General features: G+C 40.1%; 1 protein-coding gene across 5 annotated transcripts in view; it reads right to left on the bottom strand.

The window, feature by feature from the left end:
* Positions 1–22,973, bottom strand: part of Nnt (nicotinamide nucleotide transhydrogenase) — a 94,068-nt gene that overhangs the window by 6,318 nt on the left and 64,777 nt on the right. For all 5 annotated transcript variants that reach the window (XM_028783601.1, XM_028783596.1, XM_028783617.1 and 2 more), the window contains exons 18-19: positions 14,884–15,043; positions 12,475–12,556 (exon numbers count right to left, since the gene is read on the bottom strand). In XM_028783601.1, the coding sequence (XP_028639434.1) occupies positions 12,475–12,556; positions 14,884–15,043 (242 nt within the window). The remainder of the gene's footprint in view (positions 1–12,474; positions 12,557–14,883; positions 15,044–22,973) is intronic.

The following is a 22,973-nucleotide window of genomic DNA, read 5'->3' as shown; positions in this document are numbered from 1 at the left end:
TCCCTTATGTAACCTTTGTCACTTACATGTATGTCTGTCCAAATTAAAATCCAATCCAAATGATTATCAGAGCCTCTACATACTCTCACTCGATCAAAAAGAGAGGAAGGGGTCTGCAGTTAAGAGCACTTGCTAAGGACTGGAGGCTTAGCTCCTAATTCCCAAGGTTGTTCACAACCACCTCTAACCCTAGCTCCAAGGTATCTGGTGCCCTCTTCTGGCCTCTGTGCATACTGCATGGACGTGCACATACTCCAACAGGACCTTAACGTTTACCTTGAACCAACACAAACAACCTAGAATATTTACAAGATAGCATCTAAGGCTATTAGGATCAGGACATGGATGCGAAGTGAGAACGTATAACTTAGTCCACCAGAGTAGTATGAAAGTCCATGGACTGGGGTTTCCATTTTAACTGACAGTCCGATAGACATTCCATGTTTTTCTTTTAGAATCCAATGCTGTGTGCCTCTTTGGTTCCAAATGTTCATTTGCTTTTTGTTTTTAATACTGCCTTTGTTATCTTTACATTTCTCTGTCTACCATCTTTATGCTTTAATAGCGATGACTTGGACCAAGTTAAAAAAAAATTGAGACTCTTGGAATATATTAGTTCTTGTTGTAACATCTTGATTAGCTACAGACTGCATAAAGACAATATTTCTGTTTGGCTAGATGTGAAGGGTAAATAATCACCAGCCTAACCATAATGTTACAATGACTATCCCAGAGGAGGGATCATTTTATATATCTGTTTGCATAATAATTTATTACCCTGAGCTTTGGGGCTCTATGTTTGGAGCAAACTACATGTAAGATTATTAAAAGAGAATGCCAATGTTTTGAGAGAAATAACAGAACACACTCAAATTTGTAGAAATATATAATGCATGCTGATGAGTCAACATGAGTTTATAACAATTCTGGCCCTTGTGGCTGGCTAATCTCCAAAGTACATATTAAAATTAATTGTATTAGACACAGGTTGGCCATAACCAGCAATTTCCACGAACTGACTGGCCAAAGCTCATCAATGATCCATCATTGCATGAAGAATATCCAGAATTCTAACACAGAAAGACTACCAGCCTTTTGGTTCTTCCCTTTGGAGCAGGAAAATGAGCCTCTATTAAGTACATGCTTTAAAAGCTGAGTCAGCGACTGACACACCAGGACTCTACAAAGGGAAAACAAAGGCTAACATGGAATCACAGACAGACCATCCACGCACCCAGGACCTTCTTCATCTCCTTCACCTACACCATTATTCACATGGGTGTCACTGTGCTCTTCTCAGCAGCAGTTCCTTGAGCATAGGAGCCATGCCTTGCTGGGCAGTGGCCACAATCCCCACGTTCTACTTCAGCCCTCAGTTAAAAGAAGGGTTTAAACAGCATATCCCAAGAAGACACCCTGGTTGATAAGATCCTAAGTCTCTTTCTAAAGCAAGAATTTAGGGTTCGGGTAGCAGTTTGAAGTTCTCATTGGGCGGGCCTTTGGACAATTGACTTAAACACCCCTTGGTTATCTCATGTGGATAATGGGGCTGGAAGGAAAACCTCTGTGAAGGGTTGTGTGATCTAAATAGGAGAGTCAACAAAGAACTTTACCTACAAAGTGCTTTACACCAGCACCAGACCAAAGCTTTAGTAACTGTGATGGTTTGAGCATGAATGGCCTTTCCATTGGCTCACATATTTGAGTGTGTGGTTACTGGGGAATGACAGTACTTGAGATTAGGAGTTGTGGCTTTGTTGGAGGAAGTGTGTCACTATGGGTGGACTCTGGGGTTTCAAAAGCTCATGTCAGGCCCAGTGTCTCTTTCCTCTTGTTGCCTGTGGATTCAGATGAAGAACTTTCAACTTCAGCACCATATCTGTCTGTGTGCTGCCATGATCCTCACTATGATAAAAACAGACTAAACCTCTGAAACTCTAAGTAAGCTCCAATTCAAAGCTTTCTTATAAAAGAGTTGCTGTGGTCATGGCATCTTGTCACACAATAGAACACTGGCTAAGACAATAACCCAGTATTACAGTGTTCTGCTCGAATATGCCTTGGTAATAGAAATCTTCATCATGCTCATCAATTAAGTATGTATTTCCTAATGTTCACGTATTTCAAAACAACCCACTTTTTTTTACCTTACAACAAATGGGTTTTTTTTTTAGCTTTTCTAATTTTTACCTTGAAATGCTAACATAGTATATAGTAAATGTTCATATAGTACCCCCAAAGCAGGAAGTTCTTTGTACTTGTACAGAAACTGAAGGAGGGGCTGTCTGTAGACCATTCCACCTATGTGCACCCATGTGCACCCATGTGTATCCATCCCATGTGCAGTCACCAAAGGTAGATGCTGATATGGATGTCAGGAAGTGAATGCTGACAGGAGCCTGATATAGGTGTGTCCTTAGAGATCTGTCAGAGTCTGACGTATTCAGAGGCAGATGCTATAGCTAACCATTGAACTAATCAAGGGGTTCCCAATGGAAGAGTTAGTGAGAAGACTGAAGGAGCTGAAAGGGTTTGCAGCCCCATGAGGAGAGCAACAATACCAATCAACCAGAGCTCCCAGGGTCTAAACCACCAGCCTGGGAGCACATAGGGAAGGACCCATGGCTCCAGCTCTATATGTAAGGGAGGATGGCCTTGTCCGGCATAGGTGGGAGAAGAGATCCTTGGTCCCATGAAGGCTGGACGCTGAGTGTGGGGGAATTTAAGGGTAGGGAGGTGGGAGTGGGGCATGGGTGGGGGCACATCCTCATAGAAACAGTAGGAGGGGGGATGGGATGGGGGTTTCTGGGGGGGTGGGAAATGGGGTAAGGGGATAACACCTGAAATGTAAATAAAACAGCCAATAAAAAAAAACTAGAGAAATGATACAGTCAATATAGATTAAATCCAGTAATTATGAACATTGAACATTAGACTCGCTGGGAACTTGGTAATAGCTACTATTCACATGCATATTTATACTGATGAAGTCAAATTTCAAAAGTCTACAGATACCAGTAGGCAAAACAGTACTATTACTTTATTTGACAGGATCATAAACATCATCACGGAAGTCAATGTATCTCTGCAAGTATCTCTCAGCACTTTTTGTTATTTCTGTCTTTCAACTACGAAAATTAGAGTCTTTGATGGAACTTTATGTGTAACAAAGACGCTTAGCCCTCAGTTATCAATTAAAAATAGGCTCAAGCCCTTTGAGGGGAGGGGGAGTGGAGCAATATACAAGAACAAAACAACCCAATCTTCTGGGCCTTTTTAGTTAGCCAAGAAAAAATAAAAACAAGTAAGAATGTACACAGAACTATTCCTGAATATCAAGTAACTGGGTAAAATCTGGGAAGAGAGCAATTCAAAAGTACCATTTTTTTTAAAAGCTTCTTTTATCATCCATGATAACATGAGCTCCACTTTTGCAGTTCTTCGCCACCTCACATTAGATTTTAAATGTCATATGTTTTAAAGGAGACACGACATCAATTCCCATGTTGACAGACTTTGAAAACAGTATGTCCCAACTCGGGTTCACTGTGGCAGTCGTTCTTGTGCGTGGGGGGGGACTATTAAAGGTTATAAAATATTCCCCTACATGGGTCCGACCACAACCATCCAAATAAACCCTAATTTCCTGTTGACATTATGGCAATGTCTGTCTAGGTCAGCTATGAATCATGAAGAATGGTTTATTGAATTGAACGTTCTAACTCAACTAGTAGAAAAAGGAACTAAGTAGAGTTGGGCTTCTTCCTGAAGCCTCTAGTATTTTCTTCAGCTTGTAAATGACGAAGTTTCAAATATCAAAATGCTCCCTAGACATTTTTTAAAGACGTACTTTATAATCGTCAACTGCTTGGTTTTAAGTCCTCTTTAGTCTGTGTACAAAAATTGTTTCCATAGCTAGTATTATCGAAGGGTTAACTATCGAAAATTTTAATTTTAATTTTAAAAGCCAACTGTATAAGAGAAGCAATGCGTACTGACAATATCTTGGAATTCTGCCTTCCCAAATCCATCGCCTCACAATTTACTGAAGTATTTTGGAGACTGGTAAATTAGGAAAAAGGCAAAGAGAAAAGTAAAAAGAGGATTCATTTGCTGGGAATCTACTTCTGTTTTAAAACCATAAATATTTCTAAATCATTAAAACTGTTGTTTCAACTCCTACTGAGTTGCCTCATCCAGTCTTGACATGAGGGTATATGCCTAGTTTTACTGTAACTTGTTATGCCATGATTGGTTGATATCCCTGGGAGGCCTGCTCTTTTCTGAAGGGAAATAGAAATGGAGGAGTGAATCTTGGGGAGTGGAGAGGAACTGAAAGAAGTTGGGGGAAGGGAACTATGGTCAGGATGTATATGACCGAAGAATAGATAGATGATAGATAGATAGATAGATAGATAGATAGATAGATAGATAGATAAAGAGATAGAGAGATAGAGAGTTTTTTTTAAACTGTTGTAAATACTTGTAATTTTATATTGCCTCAGTATCCATTTGGAAGACAGTGCTATCACATTCAGGAAATGCAGCTTAGTCATCCTTGACATTTTCCAGCTTTCTGTCTCCTGCTCCCTGAGGCTGGTACAGATCCATATCTATACAACTGAGCTATGCTGCAGTCTCACTGTAGCCATAGATTCCTAAGCACTTTCTCTAAACCCACACACTAGAGCTCCTCACAGAGAAATTGTTGGGGTCCTGCCTTGAACCTTAGTAAAGATCTGGGCTTCTAAGTATCTATCTCTTTGTTGCCTCAGCTGCTGGGCTGACAGTTTCCCTTCTAATCTTCCCAATTTGCCTTAATCCACACTCCTCTCCTCTCTGGGATTTGTAAGTAATAAGCTGTTTCCATGATATCACACTATTTGTTAGACTTCCTCTTCCTCTTCTGTCTGACCTGGCCTACATACCCTCTTCATTGCAGGCCTTTCTTAGAGACTAGTCACCATGATAGGAATATACTGGGTATATATCAGTCAAAGAAAGAGTCACAAGGGCACCAACCTATAATGAACAAGATTTCAGACTGGCCATTCAGGCATTAGAACATCCATCAAGGAAACAATGTCTTATGAAAGGCACACTATAAACAGCCACTGCCACCTGTTAAGACTCTCACCAGGTCAGGGCTAGATTTAAATGCACTCTTCTAACAGTGCTGAGGGATTTTAATCCAGCATCATGGCTTCTGTGGCAAGGGATCGCATCCAAAGGCCTTCTAGGTCTATATGATCCAGCTGGAATGCAGTTTCTGGATTACAATATGATCTTGCTAGAATACAGATATGCCCTTAGTACACACTTTTAATCCCTAACAGTGAAGGTCAGGTTTGTTTGTAAAAGGAAGTAGCCAGGTTTAAAAGTGACATCTAATTGAGGGACAAAGTGATGAATCAGAAAGATTTGATATCCATCTATCTATCTATCTATCTATCTATCTATCTATCTATCTAATAGTAGAATGAGTCAGAGATGGAACACACCCTATTCTCACAAGGACAGCAAAGAGAAGCTCCTTAAGAGCAGCACAGGAAGAGGGAATGAGGTAAGTGGAGCTGGTGGTGTATGTGTGTGGCAGTTTCACCAGAACAGTTTTGCAGAGACGGGTTACAGACAGAACAAGATAGGCACAGAAGGAGACAGAAAAAAAAAAAAAACATAGAATGAGAAGGAGCCAAAAGATTAGAACATATTGCCAATGTTATCATGAGGCCAAGCAGAGCAATGCAGTCAGGAGCCCAGAGAAGCCAGATTAAATCAGTCATCTTGGAAGATTAGACTGTATAGCAGCTAGAAGCTTCCAGGTCTATGTCTAGGTAGTTAGAACAGAGAAAGAAACACGCTTCATAGGCTCAGCTCTTTTTTTTTTTCTTTTTTTTTGGAGACAGGGTTTCTCTGTGTAGCCCTGGCTGTCCTGGAACTCACTCTGTATGTAGACCAGGCTGGCCTTGAACTCAGAAATCTGCCTGTTAGGCCCAGCTCTTATCTCATCCCATCATATGAGGAGATAAAAGTGAGGTCTATATAACTAAGACTCTAAATCCAAATTAGAGGAAGATCACAACTTAATAGTAAATTAGACTTTAAAGATCTTCCTACGACCTTAAAGCCATCCTAGGAGAGGAAACGGTTATTTGGAGTTACATCAGTTATGTATACATACATGGTGGTCTGTCCCAGAATGTGTTAGAAATCCCACTGTGAATGCAAGAAAGAGTCCTTCAAGGACCTCTGTATTTGCATGTGACAATAATCTATTCTGAAGAGGGTCCCTGGAAATAATAAAAGAGTTCGTTACTAGAGTCAGTAGTTTTACATTTTAGTTACACATTTCTCCTGTAGAAAATATGGCACACTGAAAAGAGAAGGTCTTTTGGTCTATTGAATACTTATCCAAACTTTTGTTACTGACAGTCACAAGTTCCTTAAAAACATAAAGGGATTTTTTTTTTGGTAAAAATTTTATCAAATTGTTTTGAAATAAAAACCTTCTAAAATATGAGGTCAGCATAGTAAATGCTATCCAAATCATCTTTGGTCACTATCAAGACAAGCTGGGTGGGGCTAGTCTTTTTCATCAGAAAAGAAGTGTGGTAGTGACGAGATAAAAATATTCATGTCAAGGCAGCTGCTGTCATAAGAATCACTCACAGAGAAACATCATGCAGTCACTCGCTCTGGTGAGGTTTCCGAAGTTAAACACAGATACTGCACTTTCTAACGTGCTCGGCACTGTTAGAAGTTAGACAAAGTCACTCGCATGATTCTAAATGCAAAGAAACACTTCATCCAGTTTCCTATGGCTTTCCATCATCGGGATTATGCTTTGTACTTCCCTTTCTTCATTTGAAGTCAATTAAGAGTTGAACTACTACGCTGGTTCCGATATCTGGTGTCCATTCATATTTTTTCCTTGTTCAGAAAAACAAATGTTATGCAAGTCAAAGAGCTTATTTATTGAAAGGGTCCCATAATTTGTCTTATATAGAATAATGGGCCCTGTTCTTCTAGTAAACTTGAAGCAATACTTGACAGTTTACAGCCATGTTTTCCATCTGGACCATGTAGCATACAACATCAGGGTACCCAGAGAGATAAGAAGACCTCCAGGTAGATCAGATGCAGCCCAGACAGTCTTTGCTCACCAATCTGGAGAGGGTAAAAGACAGTCAACCTCCAAATGATCTGGAGAGAAGGCTGTGACTATCGAAACCCTTCACTGACTTTTTTTTTTTTTATGTGCATTGGTGTTTTGCCTGCATTCATGTCTCTGTGGGGGTGTTGGACTTTGGAGTTACAGACAGTCACAAACTGCCATGTGGATGCTGGGAATTAAACCCCAGTCCTCTGGAAGAGCAGTCAGTGCTCTAAACCACTAAGCCATCTCTCTATTCCCTCACTGACACTCTTCATCTGGGGGACTGCTGACAATCCAATACAAGGGGTTCAAATCTAGTGAGTGTGTCATGTACTTGCTTTCCTTCTTCTCTCTGCTGCCAAAGGTTTACTGATTGAACAACTGCACAAACAACCTCACTCTCACCCTCTTCCCACTATGCTTTTCTTCCTTCCTTCCTTCCTTCCTTCCTTCCTTCCTTCCTTCCTTTCTTTCTTTCTTTCTTTCTTTTTTTTGACAACAACAACAACATGAAGTTTAATAGGCAACACCTGCCCCGGACCTTTGTCTCTAGTGGTGAGAATGAATCTTTTCATCTGACAGTATCTAAAAGCTTGTAACGAAAAGCATATACAGAGGAAGGCCAACACTTTATAAATTCAGGAGTAAAAGCACATTAATTAAAGTTAGAAAGCACAATAACAAGGAAGCAAACTTGTGGCTTTTTTAAGTTCTGCTGTTGACAAAGCAGTCCTCTATTTCTCAAGGAAACTGGTTCTATGCTTTTCAAGCTGGCAAGTCAGCCAAGCACAAGGCAGCAGAAGCACTAGCTAACTCATGTTTACCAGTAACCTATGGTGTTACTTCTCTTCCTCTTTTCAGTTTGCATCTGGACTTGCCGGTTAGAAATGTCCTACAGGCATCCCCCTTCTCAGAGGAGAAGGGGATTGGGGTGCTGAGAGGAGGTGAGGGCTTAGATCAGGATGTAAAGTGAATGAATAAATAAATAAATAAATTAATAGGAAAAAAAAGAAAGAAGAGATGTCCCCCAGTTCAGAACTGAATCCTAAAATCCTACTACCTAACCTCTCAAGTAAATGTAAGCCCTGTAGCACTGTGGGTCATTTGATTGTCAATGGTCCCATAGGCTCAAATGTTTGAAAGGTTAGTCTGCAGTTAGTGGGGCGATTTGGGAAGGATTAGGAGGTGTGGTCTTGCTGGAGTAGGTGTGGTCTTCTTGGAGTGGGTGTATCACTGGGGGTGGGCTTTGATGTTTTCAAAAGCCCATATTAAACCCAACCTCAATCTCAATCAATCTCTCTCTCTCTCTCTGCCTCTCTCTCTCTCTCTCTCTCTCTCTCTCTCTCTCTCTCTCCCTCACTCCCTTCCCCCTTCCCCCTCCCCCTCCCTCTCCCTCTCCTTCTTCTTCTCTCTTTCTCTGTGCCTAATGTCTATGGATCAGGATGCAAGGTGCTCAGGTACTGCTCCACTCCCATGTCTGTCTGCTTCCTGCAATTATGATCACGGACTAACCCTCTGAAACTACAAGCAGTTCCCCCAAAGAGTTGCCTTGGTCATGGTTTCTTCACATCAATAGAACAGTAACTAAGATAAGCACTAAGAACGTGAATATTTTATTCACTGATCTATCCCCAGGAACTAGAATAGTACCTGGAACAAAGTACTACACAGTTCTTTGTTCAGTGATTGATTGATCATCAATAAGAACAGTCATATCCTTAAGAAAGGTGTTCTACAAAACTATCATGAGACTGCCAGATACTGCTGATCGCTATTCAGATTCTCTACTAGATCATTCATCTGGCCCACAGTGCACTCCCTTCAGAAGCATGTGCCTTTATAACATCACAAATCTGCATGTGGTAGCTCTTTCTGTGCCCTAAACACAACACATAATAGAAACCTGAACTTTCCCTATTTGAATCTAGTTAAAGATTCAAAATATTTCCTCTTAAAGTGTGTTGAGGACTGATTTCTTAGGGAAAAAAAAAGCATAAACCATAGCTACATGACATAAGACAGTAAAACACTGTTAAGCTGCAAACATCATAGGCAAGTTGGTGTGTTAAATGAAGTAGTTCAAATGCACATACACACACACACACACACAGTTTTTTTAAGCCTGCAAACAGTTTATGTTACTAGTACAGATCATTGAAAATGTTCCCTGAGCAGTATCCTGCTTTATTCTCCTGGATCTACTCATTAAATGGAATTCACTTTAAAATGTTCAAAAACCAGCATAAGTTTTGTAAGCTGACTGACTAAACGACTGAGAATCTAATGATATCTTAAGCACTAACTTTTCATGACATTGGCGACCCAAAATGAGTTCTTGTCATGAAATGCTGCGTGCTTCGTTATAACCTCAAGCCTCTGAGAGCACGTTATGACTGTGGCCAAAGCGAAGGAAAACAGTAGTGTCTCTAAGTCAATCATGGGCCATGAAAGCCAGACAGACTCTATGACAGATGCGATTTCTCTTGGCACCACTCAGACGTAACTAATTGATGACAATCGTATGTCCGTATTGGCATGTTTCCAGGAAGTGTGTGAATATGTCACTGCATCTGGATGCTAGGCATGTTGAGGTCCTGAGGCACAAAGACCTACGAAGCCCAGGGGCCCAGCAGCTGCACTCAATGAACACCGTGGGAGCTCCACTGAGTGATGAAAGGGTGAAATTACCACGAACTGTAAATACAGATTTATTTCATTAAAATACAAGGTAACCACGGCAGCAACCTCTCGTTCAGACATGTGGCTCTTTATAAAAAAACAAAAACAAAAAAAAACCCTACAGTGTGTGTGTGTGTGTGTGTGTGTGTGTGTCTGTCTGTCTGTCTGTCTGTCTGTGTGCCTGTCTGTGTACTTGGTTAAAAAAAAATTTTCATTTCCCCTATAAAAAGATGATGACACACACATAAATCAGAGTTTACCTGATTTCCCTAGTAAAGAAAATCCACACAGAAACTGGGAAAGTGTGACAAACTACTGTCATCATGTTTAAAGGAACAATTCCTTTCCATTTCATTCAACTGAGAAATCCAAAACCCCATGTCACAGAGCCTATGCTGGCTGAAAATCCAACACATAATAGTGAAAAGTGTATTTGTCATATGTAAGTCCATCTTGAAAACAAAAGGCAGATGAACAGAAGCCAGTATCTATAACTCACAACTAGTGAAATCAGACTAAGTAATAATCTTATTTGGATTCTACATTATGAGTTATAAGTGGGGGTGTAGGTAGGGGCACATCCTCATGAAGCAGAAGGAGGGGGGATGGGATAGGGGGTTCCTGGGCGGGGGGGGGGGGGAATGGGGTAAGGGGATAACATCTGGAATGTAAATAAAATATCCAATAAAAAATAAATGTAAAACTTAATAAAGGAAACAATAAAATAAAAAAAACAAGTGTTTTCAACAATTATGCGAATCCACAGGATGTTTTCACGAAAAGGTTTCTATTATATTCACAAAATTGCTTCAATAATCTATAACTTATAGCTGGATAATCTCCTTATAGATGTATAGTTAAATGTCTTATGAACCTTAAATAATTACTCTTCCTATGCAGAAGTACAATACACAATGATTTTTCTATATATGTTTTTGTCTTTCTCACTGTGTGTGTCTACATGTGTCTCTCTTTGTGTCTCTCTGCATGTCTGTGCATGTCTGTGTGTATATGTCTCTGTGTATCTGTGACTTTCTATGTGGTGTATGTGTGTGTGTGTGTGTGTGTGTGTCCATGTCTGTGTCTGTGTGTCTCTGTGGGTTTCTATGTGCACATAGGCCAAAAGTCAAGAAACTGTCCATCTTACTGTAATGGGGCTTGCCAATTAGGCTAGGCTCGCTGGCCAGTGAGCTTTCAGGATCCACCAGTTTCTACCTCCTCAGCCCTAGGCTTACAAGCACATGGCATCATGCCTTCCTTTTCACATAGGTACTGAAAATCAAACTCAGACCCACATCCTTGTACAGCAAACACTTTGCCTACTGGGCTACTTCCTCAGCCCTTCAGATAACAGGCTTCAATTCCACATCTACTCTTCTGATGTGGAACTGATTTTCTAAGCTGTCTTGTTAAACTCAGCTGATCAGTGAGTAACAAGAGAGGTATGCCACATCCAGGCCTCCTTCGCTGAGGATAATCAAAACACAAAGGCCATCTCTCATGCTCTGTTTCATTGCGATCACCACTCAGCCCCTAAACACTCACACGGTGATGGGAGGCATTACTAATATATTGGACTTTTTCACATGTGGATTGAATAAAGAAAGTCGTTTCCTTTTTAGGAAAACTATACAAGGCTCTTTAACACATCCTTCTCACTTGTAGGCTTGCAAGTGCTTTGAAATAGAAGACTGTGGCTAAGAAAGAAATAATAGCTTAATCACTGATATGAAATAAGAATAAAAAAAAACAAAAAATGAGTCCTTTTTTAAATACTTTGATGAAAAACTAAAGTCAGTGACTTTTCTCATCTCCAATTTATTTAATATCATCACCAAATATGAAAATCTTCCGCATCAGAACAATGTTCTACCATACAATGTTCCTACCATAAAATAGCATCTCGACACTTCATGTACTGAAAAAGCACACACCATAGATTTTAGGCAGGGTTAGAGCCGTGATAAACAGTGGGAAGAAGTTAAATTCAGCTGATACTAAGACCCTGTAAGTGACCTCTGACCTCATTTATGAATGAATGTCCCATCCATTTATGATTCTAAAGGAGGCATGGATGGGTCCACTTTATCGTCTGCCCCAAGACAAAAGCATACAGTTGACATTTAAAAGGAATTATTAGTAACAGACATTAACAATCTGGTGAATAGACATTAAATGAATCCCATTCAATGAATTATCTTGAGCCTCTTATTTATGGGACCAAGTCAACACAACGGCTAGAGAATCCAGAAATAAACAGCAGCGTTCCTAGGAGGGAAGACCTCAAGAGCTGTCTTTCCTAGATGCCAAGAAACAATGTCCCTTCGTGGGGACTCAGAGGGGAATAGAACAGAAGCTCAGTACCGCAACAGTCATTGAGCTCTTCCTCCAAGAGCCCTGTTTTCATGTTCCTTGAGATCCATGGGGAACGATCAAGGTATGCACAGTCCTCCACTCCTCTGCCTTACACCCATCCAATGCTCAAAAGGCAAGCGGCAGCAACAACAACGTTGTGAGCCTGGAGGCTTCTTGACACCTTCATCTCTTCCCCTAGGGTCACTTGTCTTAAGTGTCACTTTTTAAAGTTCTCCACTATGCCCTTCCCTTCACACCCAAACATTTACACGTAGCGCACTAACCTGACTTTTTTGCCTTGTTCAGTAAGCATCTTCACCAGATCGGCAATGGGGTACTGAGCTTTGGCTGCACAGAGCCCATATCCTGCGAGGGAACACAAAAGAATGTAGTGTTATCTTTGACATCTTACAGATTATAACTTCCCTCTTGATCCAACCGTACTTCTATGACAACATGGGCAGTTAACTGGACTAAATGAAAGCGGACTTATAGTCTGAACTTTTTGAAACTCAAAATCTAATGATGCCCTCCTGAACCTTTCCATAAGCCTCATGCTTCAGAATGTCCCTGCTACATTCCATGTGCCTATACTAGTCCATGCCCACATCCATGGGTTTTTCAACTCTGGATATTTGTCTTTGATGTCATTGTAGTCCTATGTGCTCACTCCTGGCTTTGTTACTTACCACCCTACCTCTAATACCTTGACTAGTTTTTGTTCTTCTGTTCTCCTTCTTAAATAGTCACATCTTCCCTTGAGGCTTTCGATTTGTCCCTGCCTCTCCTTAAATCTTAGCTCACCCCAGGACTCAAGCAACTGTGCCAAGTCCTCCTGGTTCGACCTACAGTTGAGTTCCAGTATCACATGATCACTGTCCGAACCCAATGCCTTCAAAGAAAAAGAACTGAAAGCCCTTCTCCTCCCACTCTACTCCATATTTAAATAAATAAAAAAATGGTCCTTTCCACTTGAGGTTTGTAGAGGTATAACCAAGAGTGTCCATCTACTCCCTTCTCCCTTAACTCTAAGATTGTGTACAGTGACCCACATCTGTTACTCTTCTAGTTCTTCTTGCCAAATGCCAACTCTTTGCTGTAGCTATAATCTCTGCCTTCTCCTGTCCACACCACCACCCATCCTCTAAGGCTCAAAACAATTCCTAACTTCCATACAACCCTTCTTAGGTTCTTCTTTAGGGGAAAAAAAAAACTGTCTACACAGTCCAGTTTGGCCACTGTCAGAAAACACTTGGCATTATTTATTTCCCTATCTGACTTCTAAACTGGGATAGACAGTTCCTGAAGGAAAGATACCGTGTCCTGTCCATTGTCATACGCTTACACACAGGCATAGCTTCTCAGTGAGCCACATCGTTGCCTTTTGGCTAGGACAACTCACTATGCAGGTATGTCCCATACATTACAGTGTATTCCCACACACTAACTGCCAACAGTAGTCTCGGATCTGTAACAACCATAATCTACCATTCAAATGTCTTAAAGAGTAATACTGCTTGTATTGAGGTGCACATTAAAATATCAAATTGGCCTTACATTTGTTACTCTTATCGGACTACACTCTCAACCAGTAAATTGCCCACGTGTCAAGTCAGTAAGTAGTCTTTCTTCATGGAAAACTCCCATAATGGCATGAGAGTTAAAATCTTAATCTGACATTCTGTGACAAACATGAAAAATCAAACCCAGTCGTACACATTAGGAACCGTGACCAAAAGATATTAAATGACTTGGCCTATATTATACGGGCTGTTAGAGGCAAAATTAAGGACAAAAGTGACATATTGGGACTCCCGTGACAAGTTCTTTACAGTCCACCTCTTTAACCAGCCAAAACTACAAGTACAAGATGAGCTCTTTCTTCTAAGTCATACCGTCTAACATGATCAGGAACCACTCACTAAGTCTGCATAATCCCTAACAATCATCTAGACATCTGTCCTTACACCCACAGGGGACTGTAGTCCTCACCTCTCTTCACTTTGCAACCAATGGAGACCACTTCAGAAAACCACAGAGATTCTTGATGAACTCGTAAACAAATGGTTTTCGAAAAGAGACTAACATTTACTGAGTCTAATGAAAGAGTCAGACACTTCCACAGGCTATACCTAACTTAATACTACATATCCTAAAAGTAACAATAAGTAAGTCTCAACAATAGCTTACCAGATGTACAGAAGCTCAAAACGATGGCTAGAATCTGCTACATCAGTTGATAGACTATTTATGTTATTCTAAAATATTGATCTAACTAAGAGTGCCCAGTATTCTCACTCAATGACCATTTTATGGCTACTGTCTCCATTGTCTTTTCAAATAAGGAGGTCCCTGTGGCTAGACAGGCCGTAGGCCCTAGAGGAAAACCTACTACTATTATGCTGCTAAAGAGACATGGTATTAAACTGACTTCTACAGACTTATCTTAATTCCCATAGATCAGTGTATCTCTCAGTCCTCATCTGTGAAGCTTCTACTTACAGAGAAGGAATGGATCTCAGAAGGACTGGCAATGAATATGATCCAAGCCTGTATGAAATTCTCAAAGAACTAATAAAAACCTTTAATGGGGAGGTTTCGACGTACCTTTTTCCTATCAATGTAACCAGTCGCAACAGCCATGGTACGTTGTTTAGTTTTTCTATGTTTTCCTTTTATGTGTTTTTTTTTACCTGGGGTAATAACAATGCTGTTAGCTTCCCGGATCATCTCAACTGCATTGTCAAGGTTGATTTCTGTATGGGTGCCAGAAATTTCCATGGGTTTTCCACCAGCTGTTGAAGAAGTGCCATAGCCTCCAAGGATGACATTAGCCAGGGAGCGATTCATTGCCTAAAGAGCAAAGTCAGCAAGTATGAGAGTCTGATCCATGGAATTCTTTGAGAATACCATAAATTTTATGTATATGGGCTTCGACATCATTGTAAAGAAATTTGTTTTAACTATTTAAAGAATTTTAGCCAGGGGTGACTCCAAAAATTATTCAAAACAAATAATAGAGATATCTAAGAACCCTATCACTTTTCCAACCTGGTCAATTACACACTAATATGTTTTCAATATAACAAAAATATTTTAATGCAAATTACATATAAAATATAGAAATTAATGAAATTTTGGATGTACTATTATTGTCTAGATACTGAACAACCAACTTCTCTCTCCATATTTCTATGTACTTTACTAGAGTGAAAGAGAATGAGAGATTTGCAAGAAGAAAATTTTTCATGAAAAGACCTTATATATCTCTCCAGTAGATTCTGCTACTGTATCCAAGCTGTCAAAAGACAGCCAGAGGGAATCCAAATGATAGTTACACATTTCGTTTAGAACTCCACAGCTTTCTGCATTCAAGAAAGAAAAAAATGAACACTCTCGCTTTCCAAATCTTTTACAGGCCCCATGAAATCTTATACCTGATTGTCATAGAAGCAAACAGACTCAACATTAGGATTCTAAAACATCTCGCCTGCAAGGAGGCGGATATGCACTCTTTCAGTCTGTGCCCATCCTTTTCTCTAGGAAGGTAATCTCAGGAGAGAATTCAGAGAAAGCCATCTCTCACTCCAGGTGTGCTCACATTCATGAATGAACCTTTACAATGTCCCATTAGACTGTAAGACAGGACATGTTCTAGTTTTGTAAAGAATAGCGGCAGGGGATGTGGTAAAAGGGAGAGAAACTAGATGCTTTGAGGAACAAAACACATTTTAAGAATTCAAATTAATGTAACTGTTTTAGTTAGGGTTTCTATTGCTGTGATAAAATACCATGACCAGAAGCAACTCGGGGAGGAAAGGGTTTTTGTTTTGGTTTCGGTCTAGTTTTTTTTTTTTTTTTTTTTTTTTTTTTTTTTTTTTTTTTTTTTTTTGCTTACACTTCCACATCACAGTTCATCACTGAGGGAATTCAAGGCAGGAACTGAGGCAGAAGAGAAGCCATGGAGAAAGGTTGCTTACTGGCTTGTTCCTTACTTCGTGTTCGGTCTGCTTATTTAGAACACCAGCAACCCAGGGGTAGCACCACCTACAGAGAGCTGGACCCTCCCACATGATTCATCAATCAAGAAAAATGCACCACAGGCTTGCCCACAGACCAGTCCGGTGGGAGCATTTTCTCAATTGAGGTTTCCTCTTTCAAAATGACTATGGCTTGTATTAAGTTGACATAAAACTAGCCAGCACACACACTATTCACGAATCAGATATTTTTATATGATGAGTACTTCATGGAAAGAAAAAAATCTTTAAAATCTATTTTTTATGATTATAATCCACTACATCACTTAAAGCTTATAGTTATCAATCTATTACTTTTTCAAAGACAATACTATATTTTAAAATTTTTTTAAAGAAGATCCAGAAATCTCCAATAATATCCCATCAGGAAAAAAAAGCAGGGTTATCCACACAACAATAACGAGGCCAGTGACAACCTTGTAGAGAGATTTACACAGCTGCGGAGGTCTAGCAATAAGAAAGAGGTAGACAGAATGTGGGAAATAGCCACACTTTAATAAATAACATACATTTCGAAGATGATGGATAAGGGAATAAGAGAAATTTTGATGTTTTGAATTAACATCCTAATCTCAGCCAGGCAGAAAGTTTATAAACTTCTGAATAAAAAAAAAACTGAAGCAGTCATAACTGGGACTCCCCAAACATTCAACGTTTGATGTCTATGAATCTTTTCCCATTTTGATTACAAGATTCTGAGATTTAACTCTCAAAAGATGTGTTCTACTAAACTCTTGTCGTTAAAAATTAAATTGAAAAGCCTATGGTGGGAGGGTGCTGAAAAGATAGCTGTGTGGTTGAGTGGTCATTGAGTAAGCATGAAGATAGAAGCTTAGATCCCAGTTACCACCACCTCGACCCCCAGGAACCACACGGTGCAACCTCAACCTCAGTGCTGGGAACCGAACTCCAGACTCAGCATGAGACCCTACCTCAAAGGATCAAGGCAGAGAATGAGAAAGGAAGACTCAATGCCCTTTCTGCCCTCCATACACGTAGGCCGTGCTCGCCCCACAGACCCATGTGCCTATATCCTACGTGAACAAAACAACTCAGAGGTGGAGGTTCCCATTGCAGAGAACTTTTCTCCAATGGACAAAGAAATCCACTTCGCTTTACAGCAGAGCCAGCAGAGCCCAGAAGCACATAATGCAGAGATCATGGGTGAGGACAGGAGCATTATCATTCTAACTTGGCTTAAGAAAAAACATTATTCTTCCTATAAAACTGAACAGGGGTAGGAGGAAAAGATTTCTGAGGACATTTAACTAAAGCGCACTCACTTGGGATGGAGCTTGGGGAGAAAAAAAATTAGTGGTTTAACAGTCAAAATCTGCTTGTTTAAACACATAGGCAGAATTATACACCACTGTACTAATTCCAAGTGGTCTCTTAAAAATTACATTACTTTTCATCTCTTAATTTACTATTGCGACATTGTGTTCACAACAAATGTTTAGGGCTAACAGCTTTGTGCTTCTTCGAGCCCCCTTATTCTAGTCCCTTCCTTGTGTAATTCATGAGACTATCCTGTGGCCACTTAGCCACAGATTGAGGGCTTCCCAGATTCTAAGACAAAAAAAAAAAAAAAAAAAAAAAAAAAATAAGGTTGTCATACTGTTCAAGACTGTTCCTTTTGAGCTAATAAGTCCTATAATGAAAGTTATGTTCTACATTAAAGAGATCATTAACTCCCATAATTCCAGCTACCCTGAAAGAAATTAGTCTGCAGACAAAAAGAAAGGTCATAAAAGTACCCGAAACTGAAGCAACAGCAATATATACCATGTAGCGCTGTCTCTTGTCTCCATGTTCTGTAGATACTGATGAATCAATCACAAAGAAAAATAAAATAAAATTCTACTTGGCCTGGCTTTTGGCTTACTTCATCACACTCTAACTCCACTTGAAAAGAAAGATGAGAAAGATTTTTTTTTTCCTTGTCTGAAAAAAATGCTTTTTCAGTTTGGGAAGAGCTCCATTGCCCAGGCACTAGAGCAGGCAGAGGCACTACAGAAGCGTAAGGACCTTGATGACTATAGCCTGGTGTGAAGCAAATCAGGGAAAATGTTGGCCTCTTTCCATTTTTATTATATGGCTTGTTGTGTAACCCCAGCACTGGGCTCAGAGGATACCCAAAGGAATTCATTGTCAGGACAAATCTTTGATTTTGGAGATTGTTGGTTAGTCATTTGGGGAACATTCCATTTCCTCCCACACAATGAAACCACCCTGCTCTGGTTTGGACTTACATATTTTGCTTCAATAAACACTAAAGAAGGCCAATATACTGATGCCATATGGACTCTAATAGCATCTGCCTCTGTAACCTATTCATAAAGGACTCCAAAGTAATAAATAAATTAACAAAATAGTCATTTACCGTCCTTTTATGAACACTCGAGGTTAATTTACCAAACACTGTGTTCATTTGACTAGGCCAGCTGGATCCAGCTTCACAGACACAAAGGTGTGCATCCTAAAGCACATCCTATACAAGATGAAACATTTCCCACCTCCAAAACTATTGTGGGGATCAAACAAGCTCATGTTTGTAAATGACTTGCCATTATTAGGATAACTTTGAGCAGCCAACATTTGATCATTCTTTTTTTATTCAAAGCTACCTTGAGCTCTTAAGCAAAAAAGCTTAAAAGAGCTCTTAAGCTCTTTTAAAAGTTTCTTACAATAAACCAGTACATGTTACAAATGGGTGAAGTGGGCACGGATGGGGATGTCAACTATAAGAGAAATTTAGGATGAATCTACTTTAAATGCCTAAAACTATGGTGGACTTGTTTTTGATTGGTCACTCGCTGCTTTGTAATTGCATATGGAAGTGTGAGGCGAGATGGAAGGCACACACTGTCAGTAAGAGCTCAGCCTGTCAGCATTTCAGACATCAGTTCCTCAGGATCAAAAGCCAACAACAAGAGCCCACACCCTCAGACTGTTTGCTCAGAGCCCACACCCTCAGACTCTTTCCTCGTACTGGTAAAGAAACACTGGAACCATTGGTTCCAAACATCTCATACTGTGGATTTGGAAATATTATGATAGAGCTATATGTTATACTAATGTGTAAATGTTAAAAATATACTAGTTAGGAAATCAAACATTAGAATAGCATAACCCATTACAAAGAGGATGAACGCAAACTCAACCGTCCGGAATTAGAATCCTAAATGTTAACAGTTAAAGGATGAATGGGAGTCGTGTCGTTTATTTTCCTCTGTCCTTTTCTAGTCTTCCAAACTCCCTACATCCTGTACTTTCATAACTGAACTTTCTTTCTGAAATAGTATCCTCACAGGTATGAGCTGACCTTGAAGTCTCTATGTCAGCCCTGCTGCACACAAAACTCACGGTCTCCCTACTCCTAGTGCTGAAGTTACACGTGTGTGCTGCTGTGCCTGGCTTGGAGTGGTGTTTGTTTGTTTGTTTGTTTGTTTTTGTTTTTGTTTTTACTGTATAGCCTTGGCTTGCTTGGTACACACTATATAGACCAGGTTTGCCCCAAATTTAAAATCTGCCTGCCTCTGTCTCTGCTTCCCCAGTTCTGAGATCAAAGGCAAGAACAACCATATCTGGCCTTGGAGTAGTCCTTTTAATAAGGCTTTTACTGTCCTTAAATCCAGGAGAATAGAAAAATACTATCACAGAGTATTGATCTGATCTAATATGTCTATGGTCCCTGACAGCTATAAGGAGGTATTAGCATAAGAACTCAAATTTTAAAAAACTATAAAGCATTGATGGGGATGGAGTGTTTAAGGCAGTGGGATTAGAAAAGAAGCAAAGACTAGGAAGATACCCTAACATGTGAAAGGGCAGAACAAAGGGAGAAAGATGACATTGTTCTACAAGAACACACAGAGGAGAGTACATCTAACGGGCACCTTTTACTGGGCAATTCATTCTACAAAATGAAAATGTTACCAAGGACTTTCTGTAGGAGCTACTGTGCTGCTGCGGCTATATATGGAAGCTGAATAGGAAGGAAGAGGTATACACACACACATACACACACACACACATATATATATATATATACATACACACACATATATATATATATGTATACACATACACAAATATATATATACACACATATATGAAACAAGGGTTAAAAATGGAAACAGTGCTCATGATGATGTCCCAAGAACTAAGTACGAATCCTTCTCCATAGCCCCCTATACCTATATGCTACTAGCATTCATAGAGTTCAAATATTTTGCCAGGCGTAGGTGTGCATGCCTGCAATTCCAGCATTCAGGAGGTTGAGGCAGGTTGGTCCACAGTTGAAGGCCAGCCTGGGCTAGATAGTAAGACTCTGTCTAAAATGAAAAACGAAATGAAAAAAAGTCAAATAAGATAAAATAACTCAAAGCTCGCGATTTTTAAAAACTCACTTTTCTGGCAAATCACTTTTAAATAATAATGAAAATCTGCTGCCCCCTGCTGGCCACTCAAATTCTCCAAATGATGAGAATGGTTCATTTTTAAAAGTTTCTTTTCGAAGAAAGCTGCATTTGTAAAGAACTAAGTACAACTTTTCTTTAAAGGTATTGGCAATTTAAACACCCCAGAGCCTTGAAGCTTTCAACAGGGTATAAAATTTCCAAATTCCACGGTTTTTAGAACTACTTGGAGTACATGATAACTGGACTGTCAAGCCCGGTGTTTTACAAGATGAGCAAAACCACAAAAACACTTTTATTACAAAAAGATAACTCCAGTGTTTTAATTGTCATGATATCTCTCAATTAGAGTCAAGTAAAATGCTGAAATGCAAAAATGAAGGTTTTATGTAACCTGAGGTAAACAAAGAAGCCAGGTGCGGAGCGATCACTCTCATCCAAAAAAGGCATGTTTTTGCGCGACAGATGGAGGCTATTACAGAGATCCAGGGCTGGACAAAGCACGGAGAGTAAGTGGCCATGTGACGCCCAACACCAAACAATAACCGGACGGGGAGGTGGAAACCTTGTAAGAGCCAGAAGACGGTGCCTGCTGCTAGACAGCGCCCCCTAGACAAAGGGAACGGACCCATGAAATCTCAGCAATATGGTTTCCTGAACAAGACCTGCATCACGACAAGACACCGGCTGTGTGCCAGTGTGGACGGGGAAAGTTCCACAAGGTCCCACCTCTAGATGAAGGTGGTCAATGGGTACTGAGAAAGGAAAAATCCACTTCCTCCAGGGAATCCCAAGTGGTCAGCCCGGACACGTATATATCAAGCGGCACGAAATGGACATGGTATGTTGTCTATGCATATGCGTGTATACATTACAGAAGAAAAGACCTTGAATTTGGGGGGAACATGGGACACAGATATACATACAAACAAAACGCCCATACACAAAACAATCTTTTTAATTTAAAAAAAATGTAGCCAGACAGGCTTTAATTTCAACACTCTGGAGGCAAAGGCAGGTGGATCTCTGAGTTTGAGGCCAGCCTGATCCACAAAGTGAGTTCTAGTGCAGCCAGGGCTACACAGAGAAACCCCTATCTCAAAGAAAGGAAAAAAGAAATATATATATACACACACACAGGGGTATATAATTGTCCTAAATATATTATTAAGGTATAACACATTAAGGTTACTTGTAAAGCTAAGATATGTTTGTAAGCTTTGGGGTAGTTTTGTTTAAGTGATTATTTTTTTAATTCAAATGCTCAGAGTTACACCTTATATATTCTTGGTAAAGATACAGTCACTGAATATAATGCAGAGGTTTTTTTTTTTAAATAACTTGTTATAAAGCACAGTAATCCAAAACTGCCCTGTAGAGAATAAGAACCATAAACAAAGTTTTCAGTCCAATTTAGAGTTATTGGCAAGATAATTTTTGCTGTCAAAAAGAGAATTAACTAAAAACAAAAGGAAAGCTGGTATTTACGTTGCTACTTTTCTGTTCTAGATTCTTCTATTAAAGAAAGAATCATATCCACCATAAATCTTTGTGCTAGGTGTTCTCATAGACAAGCAGGAGAAGCACAGGTCAGAACAAGCTGTCTGCAAACACACAGTAAGTATAGAAAGCCTCTCACAGTGAATGCATTTTGCTCACCCCTGTGGTTGAATTAGGGAAGGGCTGGAAGAAGCTGAGGAGGAGGGTGACCCTGTAGGAGGACAGGCAATCTCAACTAACCTGGACACCTGAGCTCTCTAAGAACCACCAACAACCAGGCAGCATACACCAGCTGATATGAGACCCCCAGCACATATACAGCAGAGGACTGCCAGAGTCTGGGTTCAGTCAGAGAAGATGCACCTAAGCCTCAAGAGATTGGAGTCCCCAGGGAGTTTAGAGGTCTGGTTGGATGTGGGGGAGGGGACATCCTCATGGAGACAGGGGGTAGGGAGGAGGTATGGGATGTGGAATAGTTGGAGGGAGGACCAGGTGGGGAATAAAATCTGGAGTGTAAATAATAAAGAAAGAGCCATGCGGTGGTGGCGCACACCTTTAATCCCAGCACTTGGGAGGCAGAGGCAGGTGGATTTCTGAGTTTGAGGCTAGCCTGGTCTACAGAATGAGTTCCAGGACAGCCAGGGTTACACAAAGAAACCTTGTCTCGAAAAACAAAAAAAAAAAAAACAAAAAACAAAAAACAAAAGAGAGAGAGAGAGAAAGCAAGAGCAAGAAAGCAAGAAAAAAGAGAAGAGAAGAGAAGAGAAGAGAAGAGAAGAGAAGAGAAGAGAAGAGAAGAGAAGAGAAGAGAAGAGAAGAGAA

Source organism: Grammomys surdaster, unplaced genomic scaffold, assembly GCF_004785775.1.
Source record: "Grammomys surdaster isolate TR1022 unplaced genomic scaffold, NIH_TR_1.0 99, whole genome shotgun sequence".
NCBI classification, from domain to species: Eukaryota; Metazoa; Chordata; class Mammalia; order Rodentia; family Muridae; genus Grammomys; species Grammomys surdaster.
The sequence above is the reverse complement of the archived record's forward strand: the minus strand, read 5'-3'. Positions and strand labels throughout refer to the sequence as shown.